The 25,711-nt window shown below is 49.4% G+C and overlaps 1 protein-coding gene across 1 annotated transcript in view; it reads right to left on the bottom strand.

Moving 5' to 3' along the window:
* Positions 1–15,418: 15,418 nt before the first annotated feature.
* The window catches only part of brox (BRO1 domain and CAAX motif containing), a 31,480-nt gene continuing 21,187 nt past the window's right edge, over positions 15,419–25,711 (bottom strand). Inside the window, exons 5-7 of the mRNA XM_085998032.1 lie at positions 22,135–22,285; positions 18,837–18,996; positions 15,419–17,027 (exon numbers count right to left, since the gene is read on the bottom strand). Coding sequence (XP_085854158.1) covers positions 16,941–17,027; positions 18,837–18,996; positions 22,135–22,285 — 398 coding nt within the window. The 3' untranslated portion in view covers positions 15,419–16,940. The remainder of the gene's footprint in view (positions 17,028–18,836; positions 18,997–22,134; positions 22,286–25,711) is intronic.

The following is a 25,711-nucleotide window of genomic DNA, read 5'->3' as shown; positions in this document are numbered from 1 at the left end:
CACAAGTTTGGTACAAGTTGAAAATAGTTCCTACTGGTCACGCCCCCTTATTCAGTACAATGAGGAATGTAACCCGAGGTTAAAAGTGAGAAATGCCAACATTTCTTTTATTCTCAGGATGTGAGCCAGGCCGGCAAGGCTACCTATATTATCCATCCCTAATTGTCCTGAGATGGTGATGGTGGTGGGGGCCTTCTCCTTCAACAGCTGCAGTCCTTGTGGTGATGGTGCTCCTTTGAAGTGCTACACCAGGCATTTCAAGATACTGCTCCAGCAACGATGAAGGAATGGTGATGTATGTCCAAGTGAGGATGGTGTGTGACTTGGTGTTCCTAAGGCAATGCATCTCAGGGCTAGAGGTTACAGGAGTTGGTGCTGTGCATCCTGTAGATACTGCAGTCACAGGGCACTGGGATACAGAGGGTGCTTTACTCTGTAGTTAACCTGTGGTATATCGATCCTGGGAGTTCTTGATGATACTACTAGACGATACAAAAACATCCTTCACCATAAGTAAAAAATTCCATCCCTGCCCCCACTCCCCAACTTTAAAACCCATGGAGACGCCAATATCGGTCATGGGTTCAGTCAGTAAACACCTAATGGGGATGGGCCGCACTCTGACCCTAACCCTATGGGAATGGGCCGCACTCTGACCCTGATCCTATGGGAAAGGGCCGCACTCTGACCCTGACCCTATGGGAAAGGGCCGCACTCTGACCCTGACCCTATGGGAAAGGACCACACTCTGACCCATCCCTCTGGGAAAGGACAGCAATCACTGCAAGTCTATGCAAGAAACAGCACACTGACCCGCACCCCTCTCTCCCACTCACACACCTCTCCCTCTCCCACCCGCACCCCTCACCCTCTCCCACCTGCACATCTCTCCCTCTCGCACCCGCACCCCTCTCCTACCCACACACCTCTCCCTCTCCCACCCGCACTCCCCTCCCTCTCCCACCCTCACACCTATCCCACCCGCACACCTCTTCCTCTCTCACCCACACACCTCTCCCACCCGCACACCTCTCCCACCCGCACACCTCTCCCACCCGCACACCTCTCCCACTCGCACACCTCTGTCTCTCCCTCTCCCACCCACACACCACTCCCTCTCCCACCCGCACACCTCTCCCTCCCACACACCTCTCCCTCTCGCACACCTCTCCCTCCCGCACATCTCTCCCTCTCGCACACCTCTCCCTCTCCCACCCTCACACCTCTCTCCCTCTCACACCCTCACACCTCCCCCTTTCGCACACCTCTCCCTCTCCCACCCTCACACCTCTCCCTCTCCCTCCCACACCTCTCCCTCGCCCATTCTCACACCTCTCCCTCTCCCACCCTCACACCTCCCTCTCCCTCCCGCACACCTCTCCCACCCTCACACCTCTCCCTCTGCCACCTCTCCCTCTCCCACCCTCACACCTCTCCCACCCACACACCTCTCCCTGTCCAACCCTCACACCTCTCCTCTCCCTCGCCCACCCTCACACCTCTCCTCTCTCTCGCCCACCCACACACCTCTCCCACCCACCTCTCCCACCCTCACACCTCTCCTCTCCCTCGCCCACCCACACACCTCTCCCACCTCTCCCTCTCCCACCCTCACACCTCTCCTCCCACCTCTCCCTCTCCCACCCTCACACCTCTCCACTCGCTCGCCCACCCACACACCTCTCCCTCTCCCACCTCTCCCTCTCCCACCCTCACACCTCTCCCACCTCTCCCTCTCCCACCCTCACACCTCTCCACTCCCTCGCCCACCCACACACCTCTCCCTCTCCCACCTCTCCCTCTCCCACCCTCACACCTCTCCACTCCCTCGCCCACCCACCCCTCTCCCACCCACACACCTCTCCCACCTCTCCCTCTCCCACCCTCACACCTCTCCTCCCACCTCTCCCTCTCCCACCCTCACACCTCTCCACTCGCTCGCCCACCCACACACCTCTCCCTCTCCCACCTCTCCCTCTCCCACCCTCACACCTCTCCCACCTCTCCCTCTCCCACCCTCACACCTCTCCACTCCCTCGCCCACCCACACACCTCTCCCTCTCCCACCTCTCCCTCTCCCACCCTCACACCTCTCCACTCGCTCGCCCACCCACACACCTCTCCCTCTCCCACCTCTCCCTCTCCCACCCTCACACCTCTCCCACCTCTCCCTCGCCCACCCACACACCTCTCCCTCTCCCACCTCTCCCTCTCCCACCCTCACACCTCTCCCACCTCTCCCTCGCACACCCACACACCTCTCCCTCTCCCACCCTCACACCTCTCCCACCCACCTCTCCCACTCACACCTCTCCCTCTCACCTCTCCCTCTCCCACCCTCACACCTCTCCTCTCCCACCCTCACACCTCTCCCTCTCCCTCCCACACACCTCTCCCTCTCCCACCCTCACACCTCTCCCTCGCAGGTGAGATGGAAGAAACTGGATCTCATCTCCTTCTGAGCTGCTCGCCGGCTCCAGCACCTGCCCTGCGTGGGTGTGTGCGCGAGAGTTTATCACGCCCATCAGGGTAGGGCTATTGGCCTCAGTGCCCTGGCCCGGGGGTGGGAGAACAGCCAGGGCTCGTTCTGGAGAGTAGGTGTTGGCTGACGACGGGATCAGACTTGTCCGTGATGTCGTGCACAGTTGAATAGTCTCCTGCTACTGTTTAGTCTCACTTCAACAAAGTAATGCAGGGACACAGAACTGTACATCAGCGACAGAGAGACTCCAGGAGAAAACACTGAAACAAAAATAACCAGTTCTGGAATGGTAAAATACTGTCCTTTCCCCTCTGGGACCAGATGGTACAGTGGGTCAAACACTGTCCTTTCCCCTCTGGGACCGGGTGGTACAGTGGGTCACACACTGTCCTTTCCCCTCTGGGACTGGGTGGTACAGTGGGTCACACACTGTCATTTCCCCTCTGGGACCGGGTGGTACACTGGGTCACACACTGTCCTTTCCCCTCTGGGACCGGGTGGTACAGTGGGTCACACACTGTCCTTTCCCCTCTGGGACCGGGTGGTACACTGGGTCACACACTGTCCTTTCCCCTTTGGGACCGGGTGGTACAGTGGGTCACACACTGTCCTTTCCCCTCTGGGACCAGGTGGTACAGTGGGTCACACACTGTCCTTTCCCCTCTGGAACCGGGTGGTACAGTGGGTCACACACTGTCCTTTCCCCTCTGGGACCGGGTGGTACAGTGGGTCACACACTGTCCTTTCCCCTCTGGGACCGGGTGGTACACTGGGTCACACACTGTCCTTTCCCCTCTGGGACCGGGTGGTACAGTGGGTTACACACTGTCCTTTCCCCTCTGGGACCGGGTGGTACACTGGGTCACACACTGTCCTTTCCCCTTTGGGACCGGGTGGTACAGTGGGTCACACACTGTCCTTTCCCCTCTGGGACCGGGTGGTACAGTGGGTCACACACTGTCCTTTCCCCTCTGGGACCGGGTGGTACAGTGGGTCACACACTGTCCTTTCTCCTCTGGGACCGGGTGGTACAGTGGGTCACACACTGTCCTTTCCCCTCTGGGACCGGGTGGTACAGTGGGTCACACACTGTCCTTTCCCCTGTGGGACCGGGTGGAGCACTGGCTCACACACTGTCCTTTCCCCTGTGGGACCGGGTGGTACAGTGGGTCACACACTGTCCTTTCCCCTCTGGGACCGGGTGGTACAGTGGGTCACACACTGTCCTTTCCCCTCTGGGACCGTATGGTACAGTGGGTCACACACTGTCCTTTCCCCCTTGGGACCGGGTGGTACAGTGGGTCACACACTGTCCTTTCCCCTCTGGGACCGGGTGGTACAGTGGGTCACACACTGTCCTTTCCCCTCTGGGACCGGGTGGTACAGTGGGTCAAACACTGTCATTTCCCCTCTGGGACCGGGTGGTACAGTGGGTCACACACTGTCCTTTCCCCTCTGGGACCGGGTGGTACAGTGGGTCACACACTGTCCTTTCCCCTCTGGGACCGGGTGGTACACTGGGTCACACACTGTCCTTTCCCCTCTGGGACCGGGTGGTACAGTGGGTCACACACTGTCCTTTCCCCTCTGGGACCGGGTGGTACACTGGGTCACACACTGTCCTTTCCCCTTTGGGACCGGGTGGTACAGTGGGTCACACACTGTCCTTTCCCCTCTGGGACCGGGTGGTACAGTGGGTCACACACTGTCCTTTCCCCTCTGGGACCAGGTGGTACAGTGGGTCACACACTGTCCTTTCCCCTCTGGGACCAGGTGGTACAGTGGGTCACACACTGTCCTTTCCCCTCTGGGACCGGGTGGTACAGTGGGTCACACACTGTCCTTTCCCCTCTGGGACCGGGCGGTACAGTGTCCTTCCTCCTCTGAGACCGGGTGATACAGTAGGTCACACACTGTCCTTTCCCCTCAGGACCAGGTGGTACAGTGGGTCACACACTGTCCTTTCCCCTCTGGGACCGGGTGGTTCAGTGGGTCACACACTGTCTTTGCCCCTCTGGGACCGGATGGTACAGTGGCTCACACAATGTCCTTCATCCTCTGCGACCGGTTGATACAGTGGGTCACACACTGTCCTTTCCCCTCTGGGACGGGGTGGTACAGTGGGTCACACACTGTCCTTTCCCCTCTGGGACCGGGCGGTACAGTAGGTCACACACTGTCCTTTCCCCTCAGGACCAGGTGGTACAGTGGGTCACACACTGTCCTTTCCCCTCTGGGACCGGATGGTACAGTGGCTCACACAATGTCCTTCATCCTCTGTGACCGGTTGATACAGTGGGTCACACACTGTCCTTTCCCCTCTGGGACGGGGTGGTACAGTGGGTCACACACTGTCCTTTCCCCTCTGGGACCGGGTGGTACAGTGGGTCACACACTGTCCTTTCCCATCAGGACCAGGTGGTACAGTGGGTCACACACTGTCCTTTCCCCTCCGGGACCGGGTGATACAGTGGGTCACACACTGTCCTTTCCCCTCCGGGACCGGGTGATACAGTGGGTCACACACTGTCCTTTCTGCTCTGGGACCGGGTGATACAGTGGGTCACACTGTCCTTTCCCCTCTGGGACCGGGTGATACAGTGGGTCACACACTGTCCTTTCTGCTCTGGGACCGGGTGATACAGTGGGTCACACACTGTCCTTTCCCCTCTGGGACCGGGTGGTACAGTGGGTCACACACTGTCCTTTCTCCTCTGGGACCGGGTGATACAGTGGGTCACACACTGTCCTTTCCCCTTGGGACCGGGTGATACAATGGGTCACACACTGTCCTTTCTCCTCTGGGACCGGGTGATACAGTGGGTCACACACTGTCCTTTCCCATCAGGACCAGGTGGTACAGTGGGTCACACACTGTCCTTTCTCCTCTGGGACCGGGTGATACACTGGGTCACACACTGTCATAAGAACAAAAGACGTAGGAGCAGGAGTAGATCACTTGGCCCCTCGAGCCTGCTCTGTCATTCAATAAGCTCATGGCTGATCTGATCTTGGCCTCAACTCCACTTCCCTTCCCGCTCCCCATAACCGTTTACTCCCTCACCTTTCAAAAATCTATCTATCTCCACCTTAAATATATTCAATGACCCAGCCTCCACTGCTCTCTGGGGAAGAGAGTTCCAAAGACCCTCTGAGAGAAGAAATTCCTCCTCATTTACATTTTAAATGGGTGCCCCCTTATTCTGAACTTATGCCCCCTAGTTCTAGATTCCCCCACGAGGGGAAACATCCTCTCTGCATCTACCCTGTCAAGCCCCTTCAGAATCTAATATGTTTCAATAAGATCCCCTCTCATTCTTCTAAACTCCAGTGAGTATAGGCCCAACCTGCTCAACCTTTCGTCATAAGACAACCCTTTCATCTCAGGAATCAATCTCATGAATCTTCTCTGAACTGCCTCCAATGCAAATATATCCTTCCTTAAATAAGGAGACCAAAACTGTACGCAGTACTCCAGATGTAGTCTCACCAGCGCCCTGTACAATTGTAACAGGACTGCCCTACTTTTATACTCCATTCCCTTTGCAATAAAGGCCAACATTCCATTTGCCTTCCTGATTACTTGCTGTACCTGCATACTAACTTTTTGTGATTCATGTACAAGGACCCCCAGATCCCTCTGTACCTCAGCATTTTGTAATCTCTCCCCATTTAAATAATAATTTGCTTTTTTATTTTTCCTACCAAAGTGGATAACTTCGCATTTTCCCACATTAAACTCCATCTGCCAGATTTTTGCCCACTCACTTAGCCTGTCTATATCCCTTTGGAGATTCTTTGTGTCCTCCACACAATTTGCTTTCCCACCTATCTTTGTATCATCAGCAAATTTGGCTACGTTACACTCGGTCCCTTCATCCAAGTCATTAATATAGATTGTAAATAGCTGAGGCCCAGCACTGATCCCTGCGGCACCCCACTAGTTACCGTTTGCCAACCTGATATTGACCCATTTATCCCGACTCTTGTTTTCTGTTAGCTAGCCAATCCTCTATCCATGCGAATATATCAACCCCAACCCCATGATCTTTTATCTTGTGTAGTAACCTTTGTGTGGCACCTTATCGAATGCCTTCTGGAAATCCAAATACACATCTACTGGTTCCCCTTTATCCACCCTGCTCATTACAGCCTCAAAGAACACCAGCAAATTTGTCAAACATGATTTCCCTTTCATAAAACCCTCTGGGACTGGGTGGTGCAGTGGGTCACCTACTGGCCTTTCCCCTCTGGGACTTCTCACAGCTGATACCCACGTTGATGGAATGATTCTCCACTCTGCTGACTGTAAGGGATGCTTGAAATGAATTTGGTACAAGTTGAAAATAGTTCCTACTGGTCACGCCCCCTTATTCAGTACAATGAGGAATGTAACCCAAGGTTAAAAGTGAGAAATGCCAACATTTCTTTTATTCTCAGGATGTGAGCCAGGCCGGCAAGGCTACCTATATTATCCGTCCCTAATTGTCCTGAGATGGTGATGGTGGTGGGGGGCCTTCTCCTTCAACAGCTGCAGTCCTTGTGGTGATGGTGCTCCTTTGAAGTGCTACACCAGGCATTTCAAGATACTGCTCCAGCAACGATGAAGGAATGGTGATGTATGTCCAAGTGAGGATGGTGTGTGACTTGGTGTTCCTAAGGCAATGCATCTCAGGGCTAGAGGTTGCAGGAGTTGGTGCTGTGCATCCTGTAGATACTGCAGTCACAGGGCACTGGGATACAGAGGGTGCTTTGCTCTGTAGTTAACCTGTGGTATATCGATCCTGGGAGATCTTGATGATACTACTAGACGATACAAAAACATCCTTCACCACAAGTAAAAAATTCCATCCCTGCCCCCAGTCCCCAACTTTAAAACCCATGGAGACGCTAATATCGGTCATGGGTTCAGTCAGTAAACACCTAATGGCGATGGGCTGCTCTGTAAACATAGAAACATAGAGATAGGAACAGGAGTAGGCCATTCGGCCCTTCGAGCCTGCTCCGCCATTCAATGAGATCATGGCTGATCTTCGTCTGAGATCATAGCTGATCTTACCAGTTCAGTACCCCGTCCCCGCCTTTTCTCCGTAACCCTTAACCCCCTTAGCCTTCAGAAATATATCCAATTCTCTCTTGAAAATATTTATTGAATTAGCCTTCACAGCCCTCTGTGGCAGGGAATTCCACAGGCTCACCACTCTTTGAGTGAAGAAATTCTTCCTCATCTCTGTTTTAAATGATTTGCCCGCTATTTTTAGACTGTGGCCCCTGGTTCTGTGCTCCCCGGCCATTGGAAACATTCTCTCTGAATTCAGCCTGTCCAGGCCTGCCATAATTTTATATGTTTCGATGAGATCCCCTCTCAATCTTCTAAACTCCAGTGAGTACAAGCCCAAACTATTTAATCTCTCTTCGTAGGTCATTCCCGCCATTCCAGGTATCAGCCTGGTGAATCGCCGTTGCACTCTTTCCATGGCAAGAACATCCTTCCGCAGATGGGGCGACCAAAACTGTACACAATACTCCAGATGCGGTCTCACCAGCACCTTGTACAGCTGTAGTAAGGTATCCCTATTCCTATACTCGAACCCCCTTGATATGAAGGCCAACATACCATTTGCCTTCTTAATCGCCTGTTGCACCTGCATGCTCTCCTTCAGTGACTGGTGCACAAGAACACCCAGGTCCCTCTGCACTTCCCCATCTCCCAATCTATTGCCATTTAGATAATAATCTACCCTCCTGTTTTTACCCCCAAAGTGGATAACCTCGCATTTATCCACATTATAGTGCATCTGCCACGTATCCGCCCATTCCCCCAACCTTAGGGCAGTTTGAAGCTGCCATTTTCTTCCACCCCACTGCACTTGAAAGTATTAACTCTCAGCAAGTCTGCCACACCCTCTCAGTAATCTGAACAATTGGCTGTGCTGCGAGAGCAGGACACTTGGACAATATGATTAGGCAGTCAACACAGTTTTATTAAGAGTTTTTTGAGGGTGTAACTAGCAGGGTAGATTAGGGTGAAACTAGTGGCTGTCGTATTATTTGGATTTTCAGAAGGCATTCGATAAGGTGCCACACAAGAGGTTGTTACATACGGTTAGGGCTCATGGGATTTGGGGTAATATATTAGCGTGGATTGAGGATTGGTTAACAGACAGAAAACAGAGTAGGAATAAACGGTTCATTTTCGGGATGGTAGGGTGTAACTAGTGGAGTGCTGCAAGAATCAGTGCTTGGGCCTCAGCTATTTACAATCTATAGCAATGACTTAGATGAGGGGACCAAGTGCAATATATCCAAGTTAGCTGACAATACAAAGCTAGATGGGAAAGTAAGCTGTGAGGAGGATGCAAAGAGGCTGCAAAGGGATATAGACTGGTTGAATGATTGGGCAAGGTGAAAGATGGAATATAATGTAGGGAAGTGGGAAATTATCCACTTTGGTAGGAAGAATGAAAAAGCAGAACTTGTTTTTTAATTAAGGTGAGAGACTAGTAAATGTTGATATTCAGAGGAATTTAGGGGTCCTTGTACATGAATCACAAAGTTAACGCAGGTAGAGCAAGCAATTAGGAAGGAAAATTGTACATTAGCCTTATCAAGGGGGTTGGAGTACAAGAATAAGGAAGTCTTGCTACAATTGTACAGGGCTTTGGTGAGACTACACCTGGAGTACTGTGCACAGTTTTGGTCTCCTTATCTAAGGAAGGATATACTTGCCTTAGAGGTGGTGCAACGAAGGTTCACCAGACTGATTCCTGGGATGAGAGGGCTGTCCTATGAGGAGAGATTGAGTAGAATGGGCCGATACTCTCGAGTTTAGAAGAATGAGAGGTGATCTCATTGAAAGGTATAAGATTCTTAGAGGGCTTGACAGGGTTTTTTAAATTCGTTTTTATGGGATGTGGGTATCGCTGGCAAGGCCAGCATTTATTCCCCAATTGCCCTGGAGAAGATGGCGGTGAGCCGCCTTCTTGAACCGCTGTAGTCCGTCTGGTGAAAGTACTCCCAAAGTGCTGTTAGGGAGTTCCAGGATTTTGACCCAGCGACGATGAAGGATCGGCGATATACTTCTAAGTCAGGATGATGTGTGACGGAGGGGAACTTGGAGCTGGTGGTGTTCCCATGCACCTGCTGCCCTTGTCTTTCTAGGCGGAAGAGGTCAGGGGCTTGGGAGGTGCTGCCGAAGAAGCCTTGGCGAGTTGCTGCAGTGCCTCTTGTAGATGGTACACACTGCAGCCACGGTACGCCGGTGGTGGAGGGAGTGGATGTTTAAGGTGATAGAGGGGGTGCCAATCAAGTGGGCTGCTTTGTTGTGTATGGTCATTGAGTTATACAGCACAGAAAGAGGCCCTTTGGCCCATCGTGTCCGCGCCAGCCATCAAGCCATGTCTATTCTAATGCCATTTCCCCAGCACTTGGTCCGTAGCCTTGTATGCTATGGCGTTTCAAGTGCTCATCTAAATGCTTCTTGAATGTTGTGAGGGTTCCTGCCTCTACCACCCTTTCAAGCAGTGAGTTCCAGATTCCAACCACCTTTAAGGTGAAAAAGTTTTTCCTCAAATCCACTCTAAACCTCCTGCCCCTTACCTTGAAACTATGCCCCCTGGTTATTGACCCCGCTACTGGGAAAAAGTTCCTTTCTATCTACCCTATCTATACCCCTCATAATTTTGTACACCTCAATCAGGTCCCCCCTCAGCCTTCTCTGCTCTAAAGGAAAACCACCCCAGCCTGTCCAGTCTCACTTCAAAGCTGAAGCGCTCCAGCCCAGGTAACATCCTGGTGAATCTTCTCTGCACCCTCTCCAATGCAATCACATCCTTCCTATAGTGTGGCAACCAGAACTGCACACAGTATTCCAGCTATGGCCGAACTAGCATTTTGTACAGCTCCACCATAACTTCCCTGCTCTTATATTCTATGCCTCAGCTAATGAATGCAAGTGTCCCATATGCCTTTTTAACCACCTTATCTACCTGTCCTGCTGCCTTCAAGGATGTATGTACATGCACACCAAGGTCCCTCCGATCCTGTCCTTCCTAGGGTCCTACCATACATTGTGTATTCCCTTGCCTTGTTAGTCCTCCCAAAATGCATCATGTCACACTTTTCAAGGTTAAATTCCATTTGCCACTGTTCTGCCCATCTGACCAACCCATCTATATGGTCCTGTAGCCTGAGGCTTCCCTCCTCGCTATTTACCACTCCACCAATTTTTGTGTCATCTGCGAACTTACTGATCATACCTCCTACATTCATATCTAAATCATTAATGTACACTACAAACAACAAGGGACCCAGCACAGATTCCTGCGGTACACCACTGGACACAGGCTTTCAGTCACAAAAACAACCTCCTGCCACTAAGCCAATTTTGGATCCAAGGTTCCAAATTGCCCTGGATCCCATGGTCTCTTATCTTCTTGACCAGTCTCCAATGCGGGACTTTGTCAAAAGCCTCACTGAAGCCCATTTAGACTACATCAACTGCACTACCCTCATCCACACACCTAGTCACCCCCTCGAAAAATTCAATCAAATTGGTTAGATATGATCTCCCCTTGACAAAGCTATGCTGACTATCCTTGATTAATCCTTGCCTCTCCAAGTGGAGACTAATTCTGTCTCAAAATTTTTTCTAATAATTTCCCTACCACAGATGTTAGGCTCACTGGCCTGTAATTCCCTGGTTTATCCCTACTACCCTTCTTGAATAATGGTACTACGTTAGCTGTTCTCCAGTCCTCTGGCACCTCCCCTGTGGCCAGAGAGGTTCTGAAAATGTGTGTCAGAGCCCTTGCAATCTCCTCCCTTGCCTCACACAGCAGCCTGGGATACATCTCGCCTGGGCCTGGAGATTTATCCACTTTTAAGCCCGCTAAAACCGCTAGTAGCTCCTCCCCCTCAATACTAATTTGTTCAAGTATATCACAATCCCGCTGCCTGATTTCTATGCCTACATCGTCCTTCTCCATAATGAACAGATGCAAAATATTCATTTAAAACCTCACCTACATCTTCCGGCTCTACACACAGATTGCCACTTTGGTCCCTACTCTTTCCCTGGTTATCCTCTTGCCCTTAAGATACTTATAAAACACCTTGGGATTTTCCTTTATTTTGTCCGCCAGTGTTTTTTCATGCCCCCTCTTCGCTCTCCTAATTTATTTTTTGGGCTTGTGTCGAGCTTCTTGAGTGTTGTTGGAGCTGCACTCACCCAGGCAAGTGGAGAGTATTCCATCACACTCCACACTTGTGCCTTGTAGATAGTGGAAAGGCTTTGGGGAGTCAGGAGGTGAGACACTCGCCGCAGAATACCCAGCCTCTGACCTGCTCTTGTTGCCACAGTATTTATGTGGCTGGTTCATTTAAGTTTCTGGTCAATGGTGACCCCCAAGATGTTGATGGTGGGGGATTCGCTGATGGTAATGCCATTGAATGTCAAGGGCTGGTGGTTAGACTCTCTCTTGTGGGAGATAGTCGTTGCCTGCCAGCAGGGACTGGTTGGGCCAAATGGCCTGTTTCCGTGTTGTAACTGCTATGTATTTCTGTGTAGATTCAAACCTCAGCCTGTACCGTGTATCCTGAACTCAGACATGGCAAGAGTTGGGGTGCGACGATTCCCCTCAGTGCCTCTGTGGCCTAGTAAAATCAGCCGGTCCCTGCTGGCATTTACCCTCCACACCAGACTGGTACAATATGGTTCAATCCGTTGATGAGGAATGGACAGCCATCAAACAGTAACTTGTCACGTCAGCCCTTTCAGTCGGGGAGAGAGGAAGAAACAATTTAAAAACATTCTGCTTTATGCCCTCATCAATAAAACCATTTAATGTGTAATGAGACAGGATTAATAAAAAATGTCCTAGTAAAGGATCCCCTTGGAATGAGTGACCATAACATGGTTGAATTCCAAATTCAGTTGGAGGGAGAGAGAGTTGGATCTCAAACCAGCGTACTAAGCTTAAATAAAGGAGACTATGAAGGCATGAGAGCAGAGTTGACTAAAGTGATTAAGGTGTAAGACGGTACATGAGCAGTGGTGTCCATTCAAGGAGATATTTCACAACTTTCAAGAAAAATATATTCCACTGAGAAAAAAGGGGTGTAAAAGAAGACAGCCATCCGTGGCTAAGTAAAGTAATAAAGGACAGTATCCGACTGAAAACAAGGGCATATAAAGTAGCCAAATCTAGTGGGAGGATAGAAGATTGGGAAGCATTTAAAAGCCAGCAAAGAATAACTAAAAGATTAATTAAGAAAGGGAAGATGATTATGGAGCTAAACACAATTAAAATCACTAAGGAGATGGTACTCGGTAAGATAATGGGACTTAAGGCGGATAAATCCCCGGACCTGATGGCTTACATCCTAGGGTCTTGAGAGAAGTAGCAGTAGGGATTGCGGATGCATTGGTGGTAATTTTCCAAAACTCCCTGGATTCAGGAAAGGTCCCAGCAGATTGGAAAACTGCTAATGTAACGCCCTTATTTAAAAAGGGAGGTAGACAAAAGGCTGGAAACTATAGACCAGTTAGCCTAACATCTGTGGTTGGTAAAATGTTGGAGTCCATTATTAAGGAAGCAGTAACAGGACATTTGGATAAGCATAATTTAATCAGACAGAGTCAGCATGGTTTTATGAAGGGGAAGTCATGTTTGACAAATTTGCTCGAATTCTTTGAGGACGTAACAAACAGGGTGGATAAAGGGGAACCAGTGGATGTGGTGTATTTGGACTTCCAAAAGGCATTTGACAAGGTGCCACACAAAAGATTACTGCACAAGATAAAAAAAAAATCACAGGATTGGGGGTAATATATTGGCATGGGTGGAAGATTGGCTATCTAACAGAAAACAGAGAGTGGGGATAAATGGTTCATTCTCGGGTTGGCAATCAGTAACTAGTGGTGTTCCGCAGGGGTCAGTGCTGGGACCCCAACTCTTTACAATCTATATTAACGATTTGGAAGAGGGGACCAAGTGCAACGTATCCAAGTTTGCCGACGATACAAAGATGGGAGGGAAAGCAGTGAGTGAGGAGGACATAAAAAACCTGCAAAAGGACATAGACAGGCTAAGTGAGTGGGCAGAAATTTGGCAGATGGAATATAAAGTTGGAAAGTGTGAGGTTATGCACTTTGGCAGAAAAAATCAAAGAGCAAGTTATTATCTAAATGGAAAGAAACTGCAAAGTGCTACAGTACAAAGGGATCTGGGGGTCCTGGTGCATGAAACACAGAAGGTTAGTATGCAGGTACAGCAGGTGATCAGGAAGGCCAATGGAATCTTGGCTTTTATTGCAAGGGGGATGGAGTATAAAAGCAGGGAAGTCTTGCTTCAGTTATACAGGGTACTGGTGAAGCCACACCTGGAATACTGTGTACAGTTTTGGTTTCCATATTTAAGAAAAGATATACTTGCTCTCGAGGCAGTTCAGAGAAGGTTCACTCGGTTGATTCCGGAGATGAGGGGGTTGACTTATGAGGAAAGGTTGAGTAGGTTGGGCCTCTACTCATTGGAATTCAGAAGAATGAGAGGCGATCTTATCGAAACATAAGATTGTGAGGGCGCTTGATCAGGTGGATGCGGGGAGGATGTTTCCACTGATGGGTGAGACTAGAACTAGGGGGCATAATCTTAGAATAAGGAGCTGCCGTTTCAAAACTGAGATGAGAAACTTCTTCACTCAGAGGGTAGTAAATCTATGGAATTTGCTACCCCAGAGAGCTGTGGAAGCTGCGACATTAAATAAATTTAAAACGGAGATAGTTTCCTAGCTGATAAGGGAATTAGGGGTTACGGGGAGCGGGCAGTGAAGTGGACGTGAGTCTAGGTTGGGATCAGCCATGATCCTATTGAATGGCGGAGCAGGCCCGAGGGGCCGTATGGCCTACTCCTGCTCCTACTTATGTTCTTATAAACGAACGGTATAAATGTGTTTATTTTTTCCAAGCAACATAAATTGATTACATCATCTTTTAACTGTTAAGCAGCACAATTACAGTGGAAGAGATAATCTACACATGATAAACCAGCATTTTAACAACAGGCAGAGGGGATAGGGATATTGCAGGGTCATTGATCACCAATGCTATATAAATTCTCCCTTTCCCTTCTTTCCCTCAGAATTACTCAAGTTCCCCATTGATTAGTTTGAATTCATTTTTTTAACAAAGGTCTGTAAACAAAGTGAAAATTTGCTGTTTGCCCCAATGGTGTAAAAGTGGACAGGAACCAAGATAAACGCAGATTCCAGTTAGTATGGTACAGGCGTAGTGCTCCATTTTGACCAGTAGAATCTGCTAGTGAGCTAATCCACTATTCTAAGAATTTGTTAAAGCATAATGGAGAAGGCCACCCCAGGTGCTCCATTTTGACCAGTAGAATCTGCTAGTGAGCTAATCCACTATTCTAAGAATTTGTTAAAGCATAATGGAGAAGGCCACCCCAGCCTGGGGCCACTCTCAGCCCGAGACCCCAGCCTATACACTTAATTGTTCCCCTGCTAATTCCCCCCCACCCGTCCCGAAGGCACAAATTCATTCCAGGCTCCATGTGCTACCCACCTACCCCTCAAACAAGTGTCCATTCTTCATGTGTGAGCCAAGATTGAGTGTTTCCAGGCTATTGAACTGTAGTGAGCAGCACAGAGAAGTTGGATGTTCACACGCATGTGTGAATAGACAGCAGCAGGGACCCTAGCTGATTTTTTTCCCTCTCATCTCTAGCCCATGGATGGCTGAAATCTCAGGCTGTGAGTAGTGCATCAATGGCAGGCAGTCGGGACCAGAGGCGGAAGCTGTCGCTATCCGCTCCCCCCAAATCACTGTTTGAAGAAACAAGCAGGTCTTGAGCGCTGGGCCTTGCAATCCATTACAAGCAAAACCTGCCAATTAACTTTCTCTTTCCAAAATATTCTGAGATTTAAATGCATAATTTTTTTTGCATATTTACAGTTGTGTGTGTGTAAATATATATTTATCTATATACATCTTCTTCGTTCTTCCTTTGAAAGACAGTAGGAGATTTACTGACTGATATTGGAATAAATGTTTAATAAGTGTTCTCGGTTAGAGGCAAAAACCCTGAATCATTTCAGCGGCAGTGGACCTGGTGATTTAGGAATGAGGGAACAGGCGGTAAATGGAGGTTCTATCTTTATGGAGCAGCCGAATGTCTTTCCTCATTCTCTTTGCACACTGGCAGACTTTTTTTTGAGAAGTGCCAAGGGAACAGGGTATGAAAAGCAGCTCGGATTCCAGCCTGCCATAGACAACTGGAGCAGAGTTGAGGAATGGGAATAAGATCACTGGTCAATTGGGCTTGTGCCATTCAGAATGCAACTCCCCGGGCCTCCTCTTCGAACCCCCACCCACCCCTGGCCAATTGGTATCGCCCCTTAAATGTGTAATTCAGCAATTCAGGGGTTGGCGTTCATTCTAGGGGGCATAATTTCAGAATAAGGGGACACTCTTAAATTGGAAATGAGGAGGAATTTCTTCTCAGAGGGTCGTGAATCTTTGGAATTCTCTTCCGTGGAGGCTGGGTCATTGAATATATTTAAGGTGGAGATAGACAGATTTTTGAATGATAAGGGAGCCAAGGGTTATGGGGAGCCGGCGGGAAAGTGGAGTTGAGGCCAAGATCAGCCATGATCTTATTGAATGGCGGAGCAGGCTCGAGGGGCCAAATGACCTACTCCTGCTCCTACGTCTTATGTTCTTATTCCCCACCTCTGGCCATAGTTATCGCACTAACCCGTGACCCCGGCACAGACACGATGGGCCAAATGGCCTCCTTCTGTGCTGTATGATTCTATGTATGGGGGAGAAATTCATGGATAGAAATTGGCGATAGGGAAAGTGGGAGGTGGGGGGGGGGGAATTCAGAGAAGTAACCCCTGCCCACTCTCCGTCCCACCCCAAATTATTGAAAACAAAGTTTTGTATGTGTGATAAAGGTTTAGATTGTGGAATTAAATGTCTACCGAGTCTCTCTGGGGACTATCCTGTTAGGTGTTTAAGGTTGGTGTTAATGAAGTCCCAACACAATAGGCAATGGGAATGAGAAACAGTGTCCAAACTGATTGGAGCGCGTCTGCCTCAGCTCCTGGGCGACAGTTTTGTACCTCCGCTCAGGATGATAGTGATCCAGACGCTTCCAGGACAGGCCAAAATTGACCAGAAAGTAACTCCCTCCCATCCCCGTCCCCGACAACAACAGGCACCGAGTGAGAGATCTACAAACACTTTGCTCGTTACTTGTGACTTGGTGACTCTGGTTAAACTTTGATTTAAAAGTGGAGTCATTGAATGAGGGGTGAATCAGGATGTCATGTTTCAGTTCTTGCCCACCAGGACAAGGTCCTTCTCGGAGACAAACCATGCACTTTATGTACAGGATGCTGCACGGTCCACACAGACAGGTCAATCTCCGCTGACTGTCTAAGAAATCGAGCAGCCGGTGTCTTTCTGGGGTTTCAGGTCTGGCTCCTTCATAGGCTTCACCTCCTCTTCCTTTTTATCCTTGGCCTAACAGGGAGATAGAAATACATTCAACGTCACATTTAACAGGAGCTGGTCCAACAGAGGGCAGGATTATAACAGGAGCTGGTCCAACAGACAGAGAGCAGGATTATAACAGGAGCTGGTCCAACAGACAGCAGGATTATAACAGGAGCTGGTCCAACAGACAGCAGGATTATAACAGGAGCTGGTTCAACAGAGGGCAGGATTATAACAGGAGCTGGCCCAACAGAGGGCAGGATTATAACAGGAGCTGGTCCAACAGAGGGCGGGATTATAACAGGAGCTGGTCCAACAGACAGAGGGCAGGATTATAACAGGAGCTGGTCCAACAGACAGAGAGCAGGATTATAACAGGAGCTGGTCCAACAGACAGCAGGATTATAACAGGAGCTGGTCCAACAGAGGGCAGGATTATAACAGGAGCTGGTCCAGCAGAGGGCAGGATTATAACAGGAGCCGGTCCAACAGAGGGCAGGATTATAACAGGAGCTGGTCCAACAGAGGGCAGGATTATAACAGGAGCCGGTCCAACAGAGGGCAGGATTATAACAGGAGCTGGTCCAACAGACAGAGAGCAGGATTATATCAGGAGCTGGTCCAACAGAGGGCAGGATTATAACAGGAGCTGGTCCAACAGACAGAGAGCAGGATTATAACAGGAGCTGGTCCAGCAGAGGGCAGGATTATAACAGGAGCTGGTCCAACAGAGAGCAGGATTATAACAGGAGCTGGTCCAACAGACAGAGAGCAGGATTATAACAGGAGCTGGTCCAACAGAGAGCGGGATTATAACAGGAGCTGGTCCAGCAGAGGGCAGGATTATAACAGGAGCTGGTCCAACAGAGGGCGGGATTATAACAGGAGCTGGTCCAACAGAGGGCGGGATTATAATAGGAGCTGGTCCAACAGAGGGCGGGATTATAATAGGAGCTGGTCCGACAGAGAGCAGGATTATAACAGGAGCTGGTCCAACAGACAGAGAGCGGGATTATAACAGGAGCTGGTCCAACAGACAGAGAGCAGGATTATAACAGGAGCCGGTCCAACAGACAGAGAGCGGGATTATAACAGGAGCCGGTCCAACAGAGGGTGGGATTATAACAGGAGCTGATCCAACAGAGGGCGGGATTATAACAGGAGCTGGTCCAACAGACAGAGAGCAGGATTATAACAGGAGCTGGTCCAACAGACAGAGAGCAGGATTATAACAGGAGCTGGTCCGACAGACAGAGGGAGATTATAACAGCTAATGAACTACTTTTGTAGTGTTGTTACTGTTATGTAGGAAAAACAATTTTCACCCTCCCTCGTCAGTTGTCTCCCCTCTTTCCCTCAAGGCGCTTGGTCTTTGCTGGGGCCCCGATCTAATGTTTCCTATGTTACAACAGTGACGACACCTGAAAAGTACTTCAGTGGCTGTAAAGTGCTTTGGGACATCCCAAGGTGGTGAATGGGGTTATAGAAATGCAAGTCTTTCTTTTCTTTCTCTGTCCCAGGGCCTGGCCGGGGCTCCGATCCAGGGCCTGGCCGGGGCTCCGATCCAGGGCCTGGCCGGGGCTCCGATCCAGGGCCTGGCCGGGGCTCCGATCCAGGGCCTGGCCGGGGCTCCGATCCAGGGCCTGGCTGGGTTTCAGTCCCACTCTCCGGTACCTCATGCAAGCAGCTATTATTGGCTGAGATCAGCTGATTGAGGACAGAGCGAGGATTGATCCTGGGACCTGCCTGCTCTGTGCAGCTCTGCTACTTGCTGCGTGAACCCATCGAGCCACTAGGTGGAGGCGACTCGCACATTAACAGGACGTCCCTTCATACCTTGTCATCCTTGGGACCTCTGGTGATGTCGAACGCAGCGAATGATTCCTGGGTCCACTGAGCGCCAAGTGCCGGAAGCTCAAATGACTGCGGCTCCACCAAACCGTAGCTTGCCTTCAGCTCCAGCTGCGGAGCCTCTGGTGGAACTTTCTGGAAGTAGCTTGAAAGAAAAATACAGGGAGAGGATAATAACAATGAGTCTTCTTTGGAAGCCCATGTCTGTCATAGGGACACTGTTAGATTCAAATTTTTGGAGTGAAACCACACGGAGACGGAACTGCTGACAAAGTAAAAGTTTTATTAGTAAATAGCTAGAAAGCTTGTGCACAAGGGAGAGAGGCTGATTTCCCCAGAATCGAACCTTTCCCCTCAACGAAATATAATCTACAAGCCTTGATATACCTTTCGATAGGTAATGCCCATTAAGTTGCAAAAGTAGGCGTACACATACAAACAGCGTCACTCCCTTATTGGTTGGCGTGATTAGTCACTCAATGTCGGGAGCCGCCCTGAAGTGTTCTGACATACAGCATAACATCTAGTTTCTAGCTTCTGTGAGCAAGGTCGCTTAAGTCTTGAGATGATAAACAATGTCCGCTTTTGGTTGCGAGCAGACATTACAAAGGAAGATAAGGTGTTAGAGGCAGAGATAGAAATGGCCGACTCCCTATGAAGTTCAGTTTCCCTGATCTCTCAGAAGGCCAGCTGCATTAAACACTGCTTCTGTAACACTGATAACAACAAAGACAGAGACTAAGAGTCTAGTAAATATGTTATTTCTACAGTACTTGATTAAGAGGGTTAATATGATGGTCAAGTATCCCATCATGCTTTGCAGCTACCTAAATGCTACATGTTCAGTTTATATATATTTCCTAATATGTGAAGCTAAACATCCTTTGAATATGGTTTCTAGTACTACAGCCCTCTCTACAGCTTTGGTTAATATATTTAAAGACTAGAGGATTCAGGCTTTGATTCACAGGCCTATTTTTGCAATCCAACAACAGCATCTCTTCTCATTCACGGGGGTCCAAGAATTACAAGGAGCATTACTTTACTAGTATTCTCCAAGGAGCGACACAGGCAGATGTGAATCCCACGGCAGGAACTGGGAGCGACACAGGCAGATGTGAATCCCACGGCAGGAACTGGGAGCGACACAGGCAGATGTGAATCCCACGGCAGGAACTGGGAGCGACACAGGCAGATGTGAATCCCACGGCAGGAACTGGGAGCGACACAGGCAGATGTGAATCCCACGGCAGGAACTGGGAGCGACACAGGCAGATGTGAATCCCACGGCAGGAACTGGGAGCGACACAGGCAGATGTGAATCCCACGGCAGGAACTGGGAGCGACACAGGCAGATGTGAATCCCACGGCAGGAACTGGGAGCGACACAGGCAGATGTGAATCCCACGGCAGGAACTGGGAGCGACACAGGCAGATGTGAATCCCACGGCAGGAACTGGGAGCGACACAGGCAAATGTGATTCCCACGGCAGCAACGCACTGTGGACTTTAGGTGAACCATTCAAGCTGTGTCTGTTTAGTCTGGGAATGTACCTGGATCCCTTGTGACTTGTACTTTTCTCCTCCAGGCCTGACACCTGGATCAGGAGCTGTACACAGCTGGCAAGAGGTTTGACACATCGGACTCCTGCGCTTGGATCTTGCTGTGCAACTGGCTTTTGCTTCCTTCCCTCTGCTCCCAGCCAAGTTTTCCCTTCCCTCTACCCCACTCTCCTGAAGGTACTGACCCTTTCTGGAATAAGTGTCCACAAAGGCTAGCAGGCCTTCAGCTACCCCACTCATGATCATTCTCCCTCTGTGAACTCAGATCAGGCATGTTGGCGTGCTATTCAACTCCAGGGGGGCATCGGGCCCGATCCTGTCCTCACACGGGTACATTCCTGCAGGCTTTGGTAGATGGTGATCAGGAGCTTGGAGCATGGTTGATTCATTTCCCTCCTTAGCCAGGCGTGTTAAACAAACGAGTACTATAACTGCCGACCTGGCCGAGACCCACTGACTCGGCACTAACCTGGAATTGAACCCTGGATCTTCCCCATTGGTTTGGCTCATAGAATGGTTACAGCACAGTAAAAGGCCATTCGGCCCATCGAGCCCATGCCAGCTCTCTACAAGAGCACTTCAGCTAGTCCCACTCCCCCGCCCTTTCCCTGTAGCCCAGCAATTTTTTTCCCCTTCAGGTACTTATCCAACTCCCTTTTGAAAGACGCAATTGAATCTGTCTCCACCACCCTTTTAGGCAGTGCATTCCAGAGCATAACCACTCGCTGAGTAAACAGTTTTTCCTCATGTCGCCTTTGGTTCTTCTGCCAATCACCTTAAATCTGTGTCCTCGGTTCTCGACCCTTCCGCCAATGGAAACAGTTTCTATTTATTCTGTCTAAATCCCTCATGATTTTGAACACCTCTATCAAATCTCCTCTGCTCCAAGAACAACCCTAGCTTCTCCAGTCTATCCACGTAACTAAAGTCCCTCATCCCTGGAACCATTCTTTTAAATCTTTTCTGCACCCTCTCTGAGGCCTTAACATCTTTCCTAAAGTGCGGTGCCCAGAATTGGACACAATATTCCAGTTGAGGCCGAACTCGTGTTTTATAAGTGTTCATTTTAACGTCCTTCCTTTTGTACTCTATGCCTCTATTTCCCTCTATTTATGAAGCCCAGGATCCTGTATGCTTTTTTAACCACAAACTGCCCTGCCACCTTCAATGATTTGTGCATGAACAGAGAGATAGACCTGGGGGTATATGTGCACAAATCACTGAAGGTGGCAGGGCAGGTTGAGAAAGCAGTTAAAAAAGCTTATGGGATCCTGGGCTGCATGACTCTCTAAATAGCTGCATTCAGCTGTAGGATCCCCATTTCCTGGGTTTCTTGCAGCTCGACGGTGGAACATGAGACAGAGGCTAAAATCGGTGAGTGGCCGGTGAGCCAGATTGAAGTTCTATCCCCATGAGGCTGCCAGAGGGCTGGTTCACCCGGTTACTGTTATGTGGGCACAACAACGTAGTGGTTATGTTGCTGGACCAGTAATCCAGTGAATGAGAGTTCAAACCTCACCATGTAGATTGTCTTAAAAACCCAACTAACGTTCAGTGATATCCTTTAGGGAAGGAAACCTGCTGTCCTTATGTGACTCCAGTCCCAGACCAATGTGGTTGACTCTTAACTGCCCTCTGAAGTGGCCGAGCAAGCCTGGGCAACTAAGAATGGGCAATAAATGCCAGCCTTGCCAGTGAATAAAAAGATAAAGAAACTTACATGAACCCATTCTCTCTCTGACACTTTTCCAGGGTGTTTCTGACGTATGTTCCCAATTTCCTGAAGAACAAGTGCTCAGATGGCTTGGCTGTAGATCCTGGCCCCTTTGTCTGACCGTATTCCTTGCACAGAGCCTCCGCCTTGGTGTAATCTGTGGGATTAAGAAAAGTATGGTAGAGGAAACCACTGGCAAGCAAAGTGAAACAGCAACTCGCCAAACTTTCACACAGCACTCACACACTGGTGTTGGCAGAAAACCTGGGAAACCCCTTCTACCCCGGCTATAAACAGTGGGATGGGCAGCAGATTGGTTGGCAGAAATTGGATTACTTTTTTGTGTGAACAACAGATCCTTTGTGGTGAGGGAAGTCTATGCTGGGGAATGAAACACTTCAGGTACCCAATCAACTTGAAGCACTTCCAGGTCAGGTACAGGAGAGGAGAGCTCTGCATCAACGGAACACCACTTCCAACTGCATTAGTGTGACATGTCTCTATTCCCACACCATCCTGTGACCCCCTCGGAGTCAGACTGCCAATCAGGGCCAACATAGGGACAGCTTTGTGCTGGAGGCCCATGTCATAAGAACATAAGAAATAGGAGCAGGAGTAGGCCAATCGGCCCCTCGAGCCTGCTCCGCCATTCAATAAGATCATGGCTGATCTGATCCTAACCTCAAATCTTCTATCACAGAACCATCTCCTGAATCTAACAGAATTAGACACACGAAATAGGAGCAGGATCAGGCTACACGGCCCCTGAGCCCGCTCCGCTACCCACAGGGCCATGACCGATCCGAACCTAGACTCATGTCCAAATTCCTGCTCGCTCCCCGTAACCCTTAATTCCCTTTACTTCTAGGAAACTGTCTATTTCTGTTTTAAATTTATGTAATGATGTAGCTTCTACAGCTTTTTGGGGCAGCATATTCCATGGACCTACCACCCTCTGAGTGAAGTAGTTCCTCCTCATCTCAGTTTTGAAAGAGCAGCCCCTTATTCTAAGACTATGCCCCCTAGTTCTAGTTTCACCCATCATCGGGAACATCCTCCCCGCATCCACCTGATCCAACCCCTTCACAATCTTATATGTTTCAATAAGATCGCCTCTCATTCTTCTGAACTCCAATAAGTAGAGTCCCAATCTACTCAACCTCTCCTCATATGTCCATCCCCTCATCCCCGGGATTAACCGAGTGAACCTTCTTTGTACTGACTCAAGAGCAAGTATGTCTTTTCTTAAGTATGGACACCAAAACTGTATGCAGTATTCCAGGTGCGGTCTCACCAATACCTTGTACAACTGAAGCAATACCTCCCTATTTTTATATTCTATCCCCCTAGCAATGAAAGCCAACATTCCATTGGCCTTCTTAATCACTTGCTGCACCTGCATACTAACCTTTTGAGTTTCGTGCACCAGGACCCCCAGATCCCTTTGTACTTCAGTACTTTCCAGTTTCTTGCCATTAAGATAATAACTTGCTCTACGATTTTTCCTGCCAAAGTGCATAACCTCACACTTTCCAGTATTGTATTCCATCTGCCAAATCTCTGCCCACTTACTTAGCCTGTCTATGTCCCCTTGCAGGTTTTTTATGTCCTCCTCACTCACTACTTTCCCTCCCATCTTAGTATCATCTGCAAACTTTGATAGGTTACACTCGGTCCCCTCCTCCAAATCGTTAATATAGATTGTAAAGAGTTGGGGACCCAGCACTGACCCCTGCGGAACACCACTAGTTACCGATTGCCAGTCTGAGAATGAACCATTTATCCCAACTCTCTGCCTTCTGTTAGATAGCCAATCCTCTATCCATGCCAGAATATTACCCCCAATCCCGTGATTTTTTATCTTAAGCAATAATCTTCTGTGTGGCACCTTGTCAAATGCCTTTTGGAAGTCTAAATACACTACGTCCACTGGTTCCCCTTTATCCACCCTATATGTTACTTCCTCAAAGAACTCCAGCAAATTTGTCAAACATGACTTCCCCTTCATAAAACCATGCTGACTTTGTCCTATTAAATTATGATTATCCAAATGTCCTGTTACTGTCTCCTTAATAATGGACTCCAAAATTTTACCTACCACAGATGTTAGGCTAACCGGTCTATAGTTTCCAGCCTTCTGTCTACTGCCCTTTTTAAATAAAGGTGTTACATTAGCAGTTTTCCAGTCTGCCGGGACCTTTGCGGAGTCCAGGGAGTTTTGGAAAATTATTACCAATCCACAAGGGACTGGATAGAAACTACTCAAACCAATTTTCACATAGGACCCCTGTGGCCAGGACACAAAGACGACCTTCATCGCATCAATCTGGGCTGGAATGTGAAAGGTCAGTTCCCGACCCACTGCACCACCTCCATGTATGATGAGCGTAGACAATGGCAAGTATCCCATAACATACCACAAACCCAACACAGGAACCTCTTAAATAAAGAGGCAGTGTCCAGTGGCCTAAAAGTAAATGGCACATGAAGAGTCCTTTGATTAGGATTTTTTGGTGGACTTTAGAAGTTTTAAGTTACCTAATTTGGAGCGTTCCAGTGCAATTCCTCACCCTCCTCATCAGTCCTCGTGACTGAAGTGTGGACACTGAGTTTTGGAGGGGGCACATCAGTCTTTATGTCGACCTGCTCCTAGACTTCAATCATGGGTTGCTGGGAGGCATGCAATAGCGGCTGGGGTGACTAGTAATTAAAGCTTCTCCTGCTCTGGGTTATTTTCTGGGGAAGGGGGAACATGCCTTGTGCGGTTTGCTTTCCCATAACACTTAGAGCCAAGATTGTGCGAGATTGTGAACTCACTGGGAAATCCAGGCTGCGCTGGACAGGTAGCTGTCCAGAGTGTGTGAACCTGGAGAGTTGTGTGAGTGGGCTGTTTAACCAGAGGAGCCATCACAGCTGAACTTGATCACCATCCAATCACCACACTGCTCCGTTCGGGATCACAGCGTTCGCCACTGATTTAAAGCCACTTCCGTCCCCCCATCCCGCCTCCCTCCCTCCCTCAGCCCAGGGACACTATGATGAACTGCAGCACCCCGGCTGAACCTGGGATATTCCTGGTCTGTATGGCTCAGTACCACTGCAGGAGCCTGAATTCAAAGACATTTATTTTTTAAAAGTTCTCTCTGCACTGCCCTATACGGTTCACAATCTCTGGCCTTGACTTGCGATCGTGCTCTACCGATGCTGATCCGTGACTGAGCACTTGGGGGCACATTGTCTGGTTTGCACTCCCTCCCTGTGAGAGAGACAGACGTGCTCCACTCTATGCTGCCATGTTACAACAGGCCTCAAATCACCGTTGGTGAATGAGCTGTGTGGGCAGCCATGGGTAAGCTGCCCATAGCGGACTACTATGGGTGTTTTGTCTGTGGTAAGCAGGTGCCTCACACATCCCTTGAGCAACACGCAACACAGAAACTGAGGGGTTGATCTCCAGGAAGAGTTGGAGGGCACCGTCAGTCTTAGCCTTGACTCTAGCCTGGCTGGGCACCACATGAGAGCTACAGTGTCTCTATAAACTCTCTCATGATGCTTTTTACCTATGGTGGGGAAGCATCAAATC

The sequence above is a fragment of the Somniosus microcephalus genome, chromosome 9 (genome assembly GCF_052327205.1).
Source record: "Somniosus microcephalus isolate GS21.2 chromosome 9, FLI_Smic_1.0, whole genome shotgun sequence".
Lineage (NCBI taxonomy): Eukaryota > Metazoa > Chordata > Chondrichthyes > Squaliformes > Somniosidae > Somniosus > Somniosus microcephalus.
Note: the sequence above shows the minus strand (reverse complement) of the source record. Positions and strands in the feature narration are given on the sequence as shown.